General features: G+C 42.5%; 1 protein-coding gene across 3 annotated transcripts in view; it reads right to left on the bottom strand.

Moving 5' to 3' along the window:
- Positions 1-15,670, bottom strand: part of LYN (LYN proto-oncogene, Src family tyrosine kinase) — a 113,771-nt gene that overhangs the window by 13,133 nt on the left and 84,968 nt on the right. For all 3 annotated transcript variants that reach the window (XM_058528722.1, XM_058528724.1, XM_058528723.1), the window contains exon 11: positions 55-208. In XM_058528722.1, the coding sequence (XP_058384705.1) occupies positions 55-208 (154 nt within the window). The remainder of the gene's footprint in view (positions 1-54; positions 209-15,670) is intronic.

The following is a 15,670-nucleotide window of genomic DNA, read 5'->3' as shown; positions in this document are numbered from 1 at the left end:
AAAACAAAACCAAACTGAACAGCAACTAAACACCTGCAGACTGTCACTACACACCTTCCCTTGCCGTGTACTCGTTATCCTCAATCACCCGAGCCAGGCCAAAATCCGCGATTTTGCACATGAGGGACTCGGAGACCAGCACATTCGCTGCTCGGAGGTCTCGGTGAATGTAGTTCTTCCTCTCGATGTACGCCATTCCCTCCGCAATCTGCAAACAGGAGAAGGTTCTCAGTTTTTGATTAGGCTGTCACAGAGCGCCATCAAGGAAAACCAAAAGTCTTATGGGTTCCTGAAATCCTTTCATGTATATTATTCTGATCACTCAAGTTTTAAAAACTTGGGTAAATTACAGTCACCATTTGGAGTCCTTTCTAAAATAACTGCCCCCCTCAATGTGCAATGATGGTAATCATGTCTCAACATGGTTTTTTAAATAGCTACATGTCTCCACATTTTCTAATGTGTAGAGAATCTTTTTAAGACCCTACTAAATTCTTGCATGTAGATACACAGATGTCATTATCCCAGTGTTTCAAATGAGGAAACAGGCGGAAAAGGCAGCACGCTAATACAAGGAAATCACTGCGGAGTTGAGAACAGGAGGCCCTTGGTCAGCGGCACCCTTGCCGTCAGGTTCATCAACAGCCCACAGAACTGGTTCTCCAAGTTCTCTCCACACAGTCCCTCCAGGGCGACAAGAAAGATTCACCCGGGCAACAAAGCATGACAGGGGGGAAGAGTCGCAGATTTACACAGAACAGTAAAACAGGGCAGGGGAAACTACTACACATCGCTTACTAGGAAATTGGGTTTTTAAGGAAATCAAAATCAGATTTTTAAGGAAAACATTACCAAATTATAAAGATAAGGATCTGGAAGGAAGCAAGGAAAGAACGAACGAACCAAATAGCTGTATCTGGTGAGCAATTAGAAGGAAAACTCTAATCAGGATTATGTGACACAGGAATGAATATCTTCTGCCAGATTCTACCTTGAATTCCCAGGGGCTCCGCTTGGCGGCCCCGACTCTTCCCACTCATCCGCAACAGCATCTCTCGTTACCACTCAGCTCAAAGCCCAGCTTCAGCCAGGCCATAGGGCTTAGCACAGGTTTAGTTCCTTCTCCCTGGGCATGCCTCTCCTGGCCCTCCACCTGGAACACCTTTCCTCTCTTCTCGGCCAATCCCTCAGCTTACCTTCTGCCCAGGGGGCCTTCCCTGAACTCCTCTTGGATAATTTCTCTTCACTCCATGCCCACCCTCAATGGTCGATTTGTACAAAAACTATTTGCACCTACTGATCGTAGCTTTGTCATGAGTTTTATGCTGTTTGCGCAGTGCTTATTGTTGTCATGCCCTCCGGACAGTCAACATCTCCAGGGCAGGAGGCCCACCTCACATCTTTTCTGTTCTCACTCGTCTCTAGGGGAACCTTCAACCTTGTCGCCAAACCTCTTCTCAGAGCCAAAGAAAGTTCTTGGGAAAGCATGCTGGGTTTTTACTACTACCAGAACACTACGCTGTTGGCACGCTGCTGTAGGACTTTGGCAGATGTTCTTGTGGCCATAAAATCTGGCGTATAATAATCAGTCTCTGATATAATAATCAGTCTCCAAGTCCTGTCAGCCCAGGAGTTCGCATCTGACCGGCACCAAGGAATACTGTCTCGAACACAGAAAATCATAAATCAGAAAGAACAAAAGAGGTCTGACCTTTTCCTGTAGCAGAAACGACGATTTAATAACGTATAGCTTCTATAACCAAGAATAACGCATGCGGTGCTCGAGCGGTGCAGGTGATGTGGAGAAGACCCAGGCTATGTGATGCCTGCCGGGTGAACTCCACGGTCCCCGCCTGGAGAGCTTGGCCAGCTCACACTTCTTTAGTAGTTTGAGCTACTGCATCCCTCCACAGGAATACTTTCATCCTTTGTGCAAGTCCAATCAGGTCACCCCCTGCTTAGAACTAGCCTCAGGACAATGTCTGACCTTAACACTGCTGCCAAGGCCCTGTGTGACCTGGCTCCTGTTTATCCCTCCCGCCCCCCGCCCATGACCATCTCCTCTCCTGTATCCCGGCTTCCACACCTGCCTCTGCCTGGAACATTTGCTCCCTGCCCCTTTTGCTTGGCTAATTCATTCCACAGGTCTCAGCTGAGGTGTCACTTCCTCTAAGAAGCTTTGCCCCGACTCTCCTTCTCCCCTGTGGGGTCCCAGGTTCCCTGCTCCTCACCTGTTTACCTGTCTGTGATCATCTCAGGCATGTCAGTCCCTTAGGGCAGGTGTAGGGTATGCACATTCCTGTTCTTTGGCACTTATGTAACGTTCCAATAATTATACACAAACTGGCCAGGAACCCGAAAGAGCCGAAGTTGGCTGCAATCCCAACTTAGGCCTGAAGCTGCAGGTGACAGTAGCAATCAGGAACCTGAGCTGGACACGGCTCTGAGGATGCTTACTGAGCCACACAGATGGGTGCCGGTGGCACTGACAGAGCCTCTAAGACGTGGCACCAAGGACCCACATCTCTCATTCTTGGTGACGGATTTTCACGACGAGTTTGTTAAGAAAAGCATTCTAGGAACTTGTTGGTAAGGGTTTTATCACATCTACCCAAGTTCTGCATTTAGACAAATCTGAATGCATTTTTAAAAATGATTATCTGAAATAATAATACTTGCAACAAGCCCAGTTTATCTTGGCTTTCTTTTCCACGTCACAGTGCTTTAAGGAGCTCATGTTCCAAACAATAATAATAGTATTCACCAAGACCAAGATTCGAAACAATAGCATCAGCCAACTTGAATAAATAATACACATGGGAGCAAAATAAAATCTTTTAGATATGACTTGCTTTTGAGGTCATAAAAGACAACAACTCTCTTCTTACATAAAAATTATTCTTTCCCTGGTCTATATGTATTGTTTTTTCTTGGTTACTTTTTCCCTCAAAACTTAATTTTTTTTTTCTGCTGTTGTATTTACTTTGGCTAAAGTAAATCCGGCTCTATTTGGCAACAGCAGGAAGAAATGGCTAATGGAATCTAGAATCAACTTGTCTTTCATGGAATACCTTCTTCCTTCCCCAGGCCACTTGGGCTAACAGTTGTCAGCACTGCAGAAAGAGCTGTCGCATCAATACGGGGACCCAGGGAGAGGGGAGCACTTGCCTCCCACCCTCTATTGCTCTGTTATCCTGGAAAGGCGACTCGGGAAGGATTATATGGAGTTGCTCAGGTCTGGTGAGGAAAGAATTTGACTCAGGAGATTGTCTTGTGCCCACAGATATTTTACTATGATGATGATGACAGGTAGGTAGAAGACTGATAGGTACATAGATAGATATATAGACGGATAGATAGATAGATATTAACAACCACCACTTCTGCCACCACTAATTGAGCACTCATTATGTACCAGACACTGTTTTACATCCTTTACACCCAATTCATATTTCATTTGAATAACAAATCTACCAGGTAACTTTATTTCCGTTGTATAGATGCAAATGAGGCTTTGAGAGGTACGAGAACCTGCTGAAAGCCACAGAGTGAAGGAGAGAGCCAGGATTTACACCCAGGTGTGTCTGACCTCAATATCCATGCTCTCAACACCACATTCCAGAATGTCACATCAGCAAGAGAGCTCAGTACTAGATAGATAACTAGATGCTTCTGGAACTCAAATTTTTCATCGAGAGAATACTTTTTTACTGAGAAGACAGAAGAATGCTTTTGAAGTTTTCTCCCAGAATTCATTGTGGTTAAGGCCAAATTTCACCCCTCAGAAAAGGTATCACAAATTCTCCCCAGGTAGAGTTCAAGATATCCATCTCAGGAAGTACCTACAAGCTTAGTTTGGGTTGTCTCTGACTAGGACAGAGTTTCTCAACCATTTTTCATTATCACCCCCTGAGAAGAAAAATTTAATTAAATTAAAATTTTAAATTTTAATTAAAGTTAATTTATCCTTAAGAGAAATTAAATACAAAGAAATAAGATTTTGTCAGGTAGATTTGAGCTTTGCAGGGCCACAAACTATTGTAATATCTAAGATTTCCTCATCCCCCAATTTTCACTCCCTTGGGGGTGGATCTTGCCCCCATTTTGAATGCTTAGTCTAGAAGATGCTAAATTGAACAAAGAAGGTTTAAAGTCAATTTTGCCTTATGACTCAAAAGAGGGAAACAAGGTGGACGATGATATATTCTTGGCTTGGATGAGGTTAACACTCTGTCAGAATGAAAACAACCAGGCTAAAATTAAGCAGGAAAACATTCTTTCACCCAAATAGCCCTATATGTTGTTAAAAAGAAAAAAGCAATAACTGTCATTCCCTTTGGAACTTTGATGAGGCCAAAAGGAAATTACTTTCCCAGAGTCACACCATAGGTGAGTGCAATGGTTTGGAAGTGAATTTAATTTCCCTTCTGTGCATTTTAGCGGTTAAATTGAGTTTTAACCCTTACACTAGTATTTCTTAACTCTCGCTGTGTTACCTGGAGAGCTTTTAAACAATACCACTACCTGGGCCTCACCCTAAAGCAACTAAACCTGAATCTCTAGGAGGGGGGCCTCCCAGGTGAGTCTAACGTGCAGGCCAGGTGGAGAACTGCTCTAGGCCCTTGACATGTGGCATTTTGGACTCTGACCCTGATTTATTCAATCAGAATCTGAATTTTAACAAGCTCTCCAGGTGATCTGAATGCACACTACACTTGGAGATGCACTGCGCTAGATCATATGCTTTTAAACTTAAGCTATTTTAGGATTTAAAGTTCTAAATAGATTGGAATGAAATCTCACTCACAACACGTTGCCTACAAATAACTTCACCAAGTGGACTGTTGTCTTTATAATGCTTGGGGAAGGAAGTCCAGATGCAACTCAGCTTGAGAAAAGAGAATGAGGGGCCGGCCAAGTGGCACAGTGGTTAAGTTTGCACGCTCTGCTTTGGCGGCCTGGGGTTTGCGTGTTCAGATCCTGGACGAGGATCTACACACTACTCATCAAGCCATGCTGTGGTGACGTCCCACATACAAAAAACAAGAAGGCTGGCATGGTGTTAGCTCATGGACAATCTTCAAGCAAAAAAAAAAAAAAGAAAGAGGAAGATTGGCAACAGATACTAGCTCAGGGCACATCTTCCTCACCAAAAAAAAAAAGAAAAGAGAATGAGCAAGATGTGCGCAGCCGCAGTGAAGAGCCCAGGGCAGGAGGTGTCACGTGGGAGCCAGGGAAGGGTCAGGGCCAGATGACAGAGGTGCTGGGAACACTCTGGCAGAAGTCCTAGTGCATCAACAGCCTGGAACATGAGTCTTGAACTTCGTAAATCCCATAACTTAGGGAGAAGGAGTCCTGGGCCTCACAGCCCGGAAGCAGGGGACCCCAGCATCTCTCCCTCTGTTTCATGGCTCTGGGGCTGGGCTGTTGCTTAGAGAGTTTAGGAAACTGATTTAATCTTTAGATTTTAAATCATATGAGGGGATTCTCTTCGTCTTGGGCCATGCCAGCATCATGGTGCCAGGCCTGGTGAGGTACAAACACGAGACAAACTCGACTTTCTAAACCACCTGCCAACGCTAAAGAAGTAACTAAAAACGTTTCTTGTCTTCATGTGCTAATTTCTAACTGTATTAGAGAGTGTGTGTGTGTGAAGCTACTGGAAATATGAAGTAAAAAGCACCCCCATTACCTAAAATGAGAACAATCATGTAAGAAGATAACGTTAGTGATGCTTTCCTCCTCCTATTCAAAGCTAACTGGTTTAGGTTTAGATGTGCTTTGCATTTCTCCTGCTCTCTTCAGCTCAAATAGCATGGCCAATGTGCAATTCTTGGTTCCTCTTTTTGTACCTTCAGTGGAAATATATGATGACGACATTTTCTCCCTTTGACGTTTGTGTGTGTGTGTGCGTGTGTGTGTGTGTGTGTGTGTTGCTGTCCTGGGAGGACAGACAGGAACTACCAGGAGAGTGAACCACTGGGATCCCAACTGGAGCCAGTAACCAGACGGGTTCTGGTGAGATTCTAGGCATCTAGTACCCGGTGGAAGTTCTAGGCACAGAGAAGATGTTAAAAATGATGTTTCCTGAGTTAAAGAGCAGCCTTATCTTGTCAGGTGCTAAATAAACAGACTCCCAGTCTCATGCAATGCAAGTCTCCCAGAGAGGCCTTTCAGATGTCCTGTGAGAAGAAAAGGAGTTGGCCATCAGGTGTCTGCCAATCAGCTTCCGCAAGGTGGAGAGCTGAAGGGGCCAGAAGCACATGTGTGACCAAAGAGAAAAATAAGGTATTACCGAATGTGCTGACCCTAAACACGCAGGCTTGCCACTCCCATGGCTGGTGTGAAATAGCAAGTGTCAACCCTCCCAGCAGATGAACTCTCGAGGGCCCACAGGCACAGTTTCCTCCAGCTGGAGGTGACCCAGCAATCTTGGCTAGTTAGCGAGCTGGATCAGGGATGGATTTCAGACCCTCATCAGCCTCTCAGAGGACCATTATGGACACATACTCTGCACAGTAGTATTGTCAATGTGTATCTATTTTTCAGTATATCCATATCTACATATATGATTTACATACACACACACACACACAAATACATACAATCCTATGGAAAGTTTTCAAAACCCTAGCATTTTGTAAAGCATTACTGCTTTTGTGCCCTCTGCTCATCGTTTTCTACCACGTATGCACACATTTACACACACACACACTTACATACATGCATGCTTATGATGGGCAGGGTGGGGACAGAACACAAAATCTAGAGTCCCATTTACTTTGCAAATAAATTTTTTTCCAGGGTATGAGGTCAGAAATGTTAAATCAGACCAAAGTCTTCAGAAGCATTTGAGTCAAGCATACACATTTAAATTCCCTCTCCAATATCAATGTTTAAATAGAAAGTCCTATTCCCAAAATGAGGAGTTAACGTTGTGAGCAGTCTCAGCAGACTGTCTTCACACACCTCCGCCTGGACTCCTCTGACAAAGGCCACACAGGTCCCTCCCTCTCAAACAACTACAGCTTTGCGTCGTCAAATACATCTACCGAGAAGTGAGCTGCCCGGGACTAAATTGGGGCTCGCGATACAGTTATGCTTGGGATAGGAAACCCCTAACAACTATGGCCCTTGGGCATATATAAGATAGATTTATTTTATGTGGAATACCATTCTAGAGAAAAAAAATCTCAATTATATTTTATACACCAAAGCAGAGCTCAAATAATACCACTTACAAGTGACCTTTCTTGCTAGCAATGACCACAGAGGTCACTCATCTTTCCCTGTTTTTCTCAGAAATCCAACCAGAAGCCTGTCAACCTCATCCCACACAGTATGCTCCAGCTTCCAGCAGGCTCCCCTCCACTCGTTCAGATGCTAAGGGTCTGAGCTACCAGTAGCATTCTCATGCATGTGCTCTGTGAATGGTTTGCTCAGCGCACACACTGGGCTGATGTCACCAGTAATTCGAGTGATGCTTTGGACAAATAACGAAATGTTTGTGTGGATGGCCTGCTCTGGAAGTCTTTTTAGTGTTCTTGTGTTCATCCTAATTGCTATCGCTTTTCTGAGAAACTGGCAAATAACAGGCTATCTTGCTTAGTGAGTTATTTTTTATTTTAATGGGAAGAAACGCACATTTGAGTCACATAATAGAGGGAACAAAGGAATGAAAGGAACCTAATTGAGGGACTCAACGTGATCTCTCAAGCAAAGCTAAACTCTACCCCAGGAAATTCCAGCTTAAATGAGAAACTGGAACTGAAAATGCAACCTGTCTTAGAACTGGCTGGTTGGAAAACATTTGTCATCTAGACAAGCAGTGAGACAAATTAAACAAGAAATCTGCCAAAAAGCAGGAAAGAATAAAACTCTGGTTTTCTTGTCGCTTTACCTGTAGGCATTGTGTGCCTCACTCTCTAGCTATGTATTTCCTTCCTACACTTGGTTAAAGTAGAATTCGAATAATTAATTACTTTCAAAAGCCCCAGGAAGCCTATGCAATAGTGATACTGATAATATTAATCAGTTGGAACTGAACAAATGAGTAGCAATTGGGTAAAACCTCCAGTCTCTCTGAAGGTCCTTTATAACAGGGAGCCCCTGGGGTCAATCCCAAACTGACATAAAAAGACCATTTAATGACAACGGAAGAATAGAATGTAAAGAAAACAGGGAGTTTGCAAAAAGAAAGTTTAAGTAAGAACACATCTCCTCTGTACTCCAAATATGACAGCACTTGTTTTACAGCACTTGACAGTTTTTAGACAAGCGCTTGCCACCTATTATTATTCATTGATCCTCCATACCAGATCCTATACTCTTTAACCCATAGTTTGGATGGAGGAAGGGATGGACTAGAGAGCTCATTCCTTGCTGTTTGGGGGTGAAAATTTCTTAGAAACTTTATTTTAGCTTCGTTGGGTTATTATAATATTCTTCCTTATTCCTCCTTTCCAAGCAAAACTGCTAAGAAATAATGAAGTCTATTACTCTGATGATAATGGTGATGATGATAGCTACCATGTATTGGGCTGCCTACTCTGCCCACGCAGTTACAATCCTTACAACAAGCCTATGGAGGAGCCATTACTCATAGTAAAGATGAGGAAGCCGAGTCTTGGAGACGTTAAAATTTTTCCTAGATAGACTTGGATTTGAACCCAAGTCTGGCTGGTCCCACCACTGTGCTCTTAACCATCTGTCCACAATGGCCTCTTCCTTTAAAAAGAGGTACAAACAGTGGAATGCTCACAAGTCAATGGCAGGAAAAAGGAGGGAAAAGAGAAATAAAAAAACTAGATAATTTAAAAAGTGGCTAAATTAAAGTTTGCAGTCTGTTATACCTTCATAGCTCAAAGATAAGGGCAGAGTTTGGCATATACAAACTTAGGGCTGGTGAGGTTTCTTTGACTGGTCAAAATTTAATGAATCCAACAGCATACAAGGACTCACAATGCCTCAGTCAGACATGATTTCCATAAAGACAGCTTTACTGAATAATCATATTTAAATCAGTAAGTTTCCATGAAAGAGATTTACCTTCTCTAGCAGGAAAAAAAGAAAAGTTTGGTAACTAATTGAGGATGGGGAGAAACTGGAACACTTATGCACTGCCAGTGGGAAGGTAAAATGGTGCAGCTACTGTGGAAAACAGAATGAGTGTTTCTCAAAAAATTAAACATAGAATTACCATATGACCCATTGAGTCCACTTCTGGGTGTATACCGAAAAGAGCTGAAAGCAGATATTTGTATACTCCTGTTCACAGCAGCACTATTCACAATTGCTAAAAGGTGGCAACAACCCAAGCGTCCATCTATGGATGAATGGTTGAACAAAATGTGGTATACACATACAATGGTATATTATTCGGCCATAAAAGAAATGAAATTTTGACACATGCTGCAACATGGATGAACCTTGAGAACATTATGCTAAGTGAAATAAGCAAGTCACAAAAGCACAAATACTGTATGATTCCACTCATATGAGGTACCTAGAGCAAATCCATAGAAAAGTAGAATAGAAAGTAGAATAGTGGTTGGGAAGGGCTGCTGGGAGGGAGAATGGGGAGTTGTTTGATGGGTACAGAGTATCAGTTTTGCAAGATGAAAAGAGTTCTGGAGATGGATGGTGGTGAAGATTGCACAACAACGGGAATGTACTTAATGCCACTGAACTGTGCACTTAAAATGGTTGAAATGGTAAATTTTATGTTATGTATATTTTACCACAATTAAAAAATACAACTACTCTGGAAGCTTCCACCTGTAGGAGAGCAGGAACAGAACCTTGTAAAGGAAAGCAGCCAGCACTCACCACCCACACCTGTGGCAGTGCGGCTTACGACCAAGGAAAGGGTTTGGCAGCTCGTGGTGGAGGGGAGTGCCCACACACACAGGGCAGGACTAAGCCAAACTGGGAGCCATCAAAGCTCCTCCCATGTCACTTTCTCTCCATCGGCTGCTCCTCAATCCAGCCGCAAATAAACCTGGCTGTGATGGGAATCCGTAATTAGGGACTAGCAGGAAGTAGAGAGACTACCAATGACCCCTCAGAAGAAAGCTGGACAGTTACAACTACGGATCAGAGACTTTAGAACAGGTCAACTTGGGTTTATATAAAACAGGGGCAAGTTTCTTCTCCAGAGTTTTCCACTCTACAAAATGGCGATAATAATAGTATCAACCTGGTAGAGTCCTGGTGAGACTGAAAAGGAGAATGTAAGAATGCTCAATGCAAGACGGCTATTAACTGTTAGTATTATTAATATTAATACTACTACTATTAATAATGAAAAGCCCCAAATCCAAATTTGGTTCATAATGGTGAAACGACAAACAGTAGAGCTGATCTTTTAGAGCCAGGGGCCAGTTGGTGGGAAGCTGCCCACAGGTACACAAGTGCGGTCTCAGGCACACTGTGTCCCTTTAGCTAAGTGGCTGCCATCAACCTGGGGAGAAGCTGAGTTCGGGATTCTGGTGTGACTCGGCTCCCTTTACCAGCTGCCTGAGGGTGTGAGGGGTGACCTGTCCATGATCCATCCCGCTTCTTACCCATGAAAGAGACTCACCACTTCTGTATGCCCAGGACAGGGCGGTGAATAATGACACTGGGGGATTAGAAATCTCTCCTCGTCTAATCAATTTCACTGCTACTACTATACTACGATCTAAATGACCTACCCCTTGATCTGTGGCTAATGAGCCCTGCTTATTACTTTGAAAGGAGAAGAAGGAAGCAGAAAGTTCTCAACTTATCCCAGCGAGGGAGGAAACGAGAGAAAAGCCATTGGCTCTTATTTCACTCTTTTGCAGGAGACAGGAGGTGCGGCTGGCTGGATGCTGATCGCCTCTGAGGTGAATGAGACTGACCAACACACCCCAGACACCCCACATTGAGAAGCAGTTCACTCTACTCAAATGCCAAACTTTGCTCAGTGAAAACAAGCTGTGAATGTCAAGAGACTAAAAACATTCATACTCTGATCTTGTTATCAGCTACTGGGGGATGGGGAAATCTACAGTAAGGAAATAAGGTGAAATAAGTAAAGATTTGTCCACAGAAATGTTTTGTATTGTTATTCATACTTGTAAAAAATTGGAGATTCTCCAAATTATCTATAAGAGAATGTTAAAGAAATCATGATACAGTCATAGGAATAGAATATTATATTGTAATAGGTACATACACGTTTATGGAGATTTTTAAATACAACGAAGAATTATAAATTCAGTTCAATACATACAAAACAGCACATATGGTGCAAACCTAATGTGTAATGAATAGAATAATTAAAAAGGATGGACAGTGATGAGCTAATAGAAAAAATGAGCAAGGGACTTAAAGAAAGAGTTCCCAGAAAAATAAACTGCAAATAAAGAATAAATATGGAAACAATGCTTGAGCTCATCTATATGAAATAAACACAATTACAATAATGGAATACTGAATTTGACCTATCAGACTGAATTAGAGAGTGCACACCCACTTTGGGCAAAGGTGTGAAACAAAAGGTACTCTCGTTTTTTGTAAAGAATTTTAGGAATAACTATCAAATTTAAAATGTATACACACTTTTGGTAAAGTAGTTAACAACCTAGAATTTATCCTTCAAACATACGATATGAACATATATATGCACAAATATATGAACATATATAGAGAAGGATCATCACCATACACTGTTTGTTACAGTAAAAACAGTACAAACAAATAAAACCACCCAGAAAAGCACATAAATGTCCATAAATAAGGGAATAGTTAAATAAATCATAGGACATCTATAAAGGAGAATGCTAAGCAGCTTTAAAAGAATGAGGTGGATCATTCTGTACTAATATGAAAAGACAGCCAAGTTACATCACGCTAGGATGTTGCAACGTAATATATATTGTATAATTCCATCTGGGGGGGAAAAGGGCCATAATCTATGCTGTTATATGGAAGGATGCATTAGAATTGTTAAACTTGGTACCAAGAAGTCAGGGTATAAAGTTTTTGTTTTATAAACTATAGTGGAGTTTGACGTTTCTTCTTTTTTAATCCATTATCAATGTTAACGCTTTAAAAAAATCATTAGAAAAATAAAACTGAAACATCGCATGAGAACACACAAAAATGCCTGTAGCAGTTGCTTTTGGAATCAAAGGACCTGAGTGCTATTTTTTCAGTAATCCTTTAATAAACACCCATTGATTTCTAGTCAGGGAAAAAAAACCCCTACTTTAAAAAATGAGAACTGATACAGATTCACACTTTCCCAGAATTTCCCAGAGCATGAATACTTATTTTGTGCTAGATGAACTCTGAAAGACTTCCAGGATTATTCACTATATATTCACATTTATATAACCATATCAATACATGTATATGCCACAGTGAGTTAACAGAAAACAGCTAGGGGTATAATTTAGGGTTCTGGTCATTTGTAGCTTCACTAGCATGCTATGCCTGGAGGACACTCATATAGTAAAAGACTGAAGGTCAATGTACTTCTTTTTTTTTTTTTTTAATGTTCTTAATCTTTTTTTTTTTTAATTTTTTGTTTATTGCAGTAACATTGGTTTATAACATTGTAAAAATTTCAGGTGTACGTCATTATACTTCTATTTCTGCATAGATTACATCATGTTCACCACCAAAATACTAATTACAACCCCTCACCACACACATGTACCGAATTATCCCTTTCACCCTCCTCCCTCCCCCCTTCCCCTCTGCTAACAACCAATCCAATCTCTGTCTCTATGTGTTTGTTTATTGTTGTTATTATCTAGTACTTAATGAAGGAAATCATACGGTATTTGACTGAAGGTCAATGTACTTCTGAGGCAGAGTTTTCCATTAGCCTCTGAGGACTGTCATTCATTCATCCTTCCATTTACACACAGTCCCGCCTGCCTGCTAGGAGCCCTGCCCTGTTCTAGGCACAGTAGGCAACTGAACACAGTCTCTGCCCTGTGGAGTTTACTTTCTAGAGGGGCAGACAGAAAAGAACACATCAGCAAATAGATATACACGTGTAAGACCGCTAAGAAGTGAAGAAAATACACAGTCGGCAAATGCACTATATAGTAGTCCCCCCTTATCCTGGGTTACTGGTTCCGAGACCCCCAGCACAAATAGTACTGAACTCTATATATACTATGTTTTTTCCTATACATACATCCCTATGATAAACTTTATCTTATAAATTAGGCACAGTAAGAGATTAACAACAATAACTAATAATAAAATAGAACAATTATGGCAATACACTGTGATAAAAGTTACCGTAGATTTTAGCAATCTCAGCATACGATTTCTTTTCTTTCCTTATTAAGTCAAGAACTTCCACCTTTTCACTTAAAGGAAGCACTTTCCGGCTTCTCTTGGGCACATCCGAATTGCCAGCATCACTGCTCTTGCGCTTTGGGGCCGTGATTAAGTAAAATAAGGGTGACTTGAACAGGAGCACTGCGATACCCCTACGGTTGATCTGACAACCAAGACGGCTACTAAGTGACTGACTGGCAGGCAGTGTATACAGCGTGGATACGCTGGACAGAGGGATGATTCACATCTGGGCAGAAGGAGCAGGAGCAAGATTTCATCACGCTATTCAGGACAGTGCACAATTGAAAACTTGTGAACTGTTTATTTCTGGAATTTTCCATTTAATATTTTGGACCACGATTGACCGTGGGTAACACACCATGGAAAGCAAAACTGCAGATAAGAGGGAACTACTGTATTTCAACACCAACAAAATACCTTAAAGAACTTAACTTTTATTAAGCAGGAAGAATTCCCTGGAAAGCTTGAACTCCAGCTCTGAAAATAATCCCTGATTTAACCGTCCTGTGACAAATTTAAAGGAAGTCTTTAAGGAGATGTGATAAATTCCAAATATACCTGAAACAGATTTGCTATAATCTTTAAATTTCAACCCTTTTTAAATGAGTTGTCAAAATAACATGTGTTTATCAATGGAGCCTGTGCAGGTTGCTCTCTATGGTGCTCACGCATTTCCCTTTTCCTAAGGACACGCAAGCAGGAGGGGGATGTTGGGGTGAGGGGCCGGAAATGGCTGAATCGGAGGAAGAAGCACTGTCAAGCATTTCGCTCACCAGGTAGAAGTCTTCCAGGCCTGATGATCTGGGGAAACAATTGCTGGGCTTCGCTCACTTAAAGTAGGGAGGGAAGTACCCTTCCTCCCTAGCGACTATAGCTTTATGATGAGGGAAAGAAGCCTTCCTTTTTAAGATGTATGACCTAGAAAAATGATCACTCACTTAGTTCAGCAAATTCTCAAAGGCAGTGCTTCCCAGACTCACCCAAGCCCCCAAGGCACCTGTGGCTCTGGCAGCACCCTACTCAATTACTGATGTCCAGGAGAGGGACCCAGAGTAGGTTTTAAACAAGAGCCCAAGGCGAGTCTTATGATAGGGCAAGTACATCAAACGCTGCAACACAGATTTCCACACAAATATCAGAATAAAAAATGTATGAAAAGAGGTGACTTCCGAAGAGAATCTGTGAGAAGACTCAGACTGCAGGCAAATAGCCACTATGGGGCCTTCAGCTCGTATTCTGAGTGAGGCGAGGAGCACAGGGAGGCTGAGAAGAGGACAGTGTCGATCTCGTTTTGTTTTAAAAGCAGCACTCTGGCTGCTGTGCTAGCAATGGGCTCTGAGGAAGCGAGCTGAAACACAAGACTAGTCAGGCAGCTACCAGGAAATTCATCCTGAGAGACTATCCAACCTGGGTCAGACGGACAGTGGTGGAGAAGTTAGGAAAGTGAATCGATTTTAAAGGTAGAATCAACCAGATTTGCTGAAGGATTGAATATACAATGCAAAAGAAAGAGAGTCAAGAATGACTTCAAGGTTTGAGGCCTGACAGCTAGAAGGATGGAGTCACCATCATCGGAAGGGGAGAAGACTGTGGGTGGGCAGGTTTTGGAGGGGGAAGGGCAGGAGCTCGGTTTGGGAAGTGTTCAGTTTGACATGCCTGATGCACATCCACGTGGAGATGCTGAGTAAGCAGTTAGCTCAGGGGAGCAGCCTGAGCTAGAGATACAAACTTCAGAGTGGTCAGAGTATGGACAGTTGTACTGGATCAAATGGTGTTCCCCCCACCATCAAATTCACAACCATCTAGAACCTCAGAATGTGACCTTATTTGGAAATAGAGTCCTTGCAGATTTAATTAGTTAAGGATCTTGAGATGAAATCACATCCCGGATTCAGGGTGGGTCATCAATCCAATGACCAGTGTCTTTATAAGAGAATGGCAGAGGGAGATGTGAGACACACAGTCCAGAGAGAAGCCATGTGAAGAAGGAGGCAGAGATCAGAGCGATGCTGCCACAAGCCAGGGAATGCCTGCAGCCACCAGGAGGTGGAAGAGGCAAGGAGGATTCTCCCCTAGAGCCTTCGGGGAGAGCACAGCCCTGCCGATACCTTTATTTAGGACATCGGCCTCCAGAACTGTGAGAGAGTAAATTCCTGTTGTCTTAAGCCACCCAGCTTGTGGTAATTTCTTACAGTAGCTCTAGGAGAGTAACACATGGCTTTCAGTAAGATCACTTAGGAGGGGAGTATGGAGAAAGGGGAGGTCTGAGGACGGAGCTCTGGGACCTTCCAATGTTTAAATGTTGGGAGATGAGGAGGAAGTG

This window comes from Diceros bicornis, chromosome 33, assembly GCF_020826845.1.
Source record: "Diceros bicornis minor isolate mBicDic1 chromosome 33, mDicBic1.mat.cur, whole genome shotgun sequence".
Lineage (NCBI taxonomy): Eukaryota > Metazoa > Chordata > Mammalia > Perissodactyla > Rhinocerotidae > Diceros > Diceros bicornis.
This window is presented reverse-complemented; position numbering and strand designations above follow the sequence as displayed.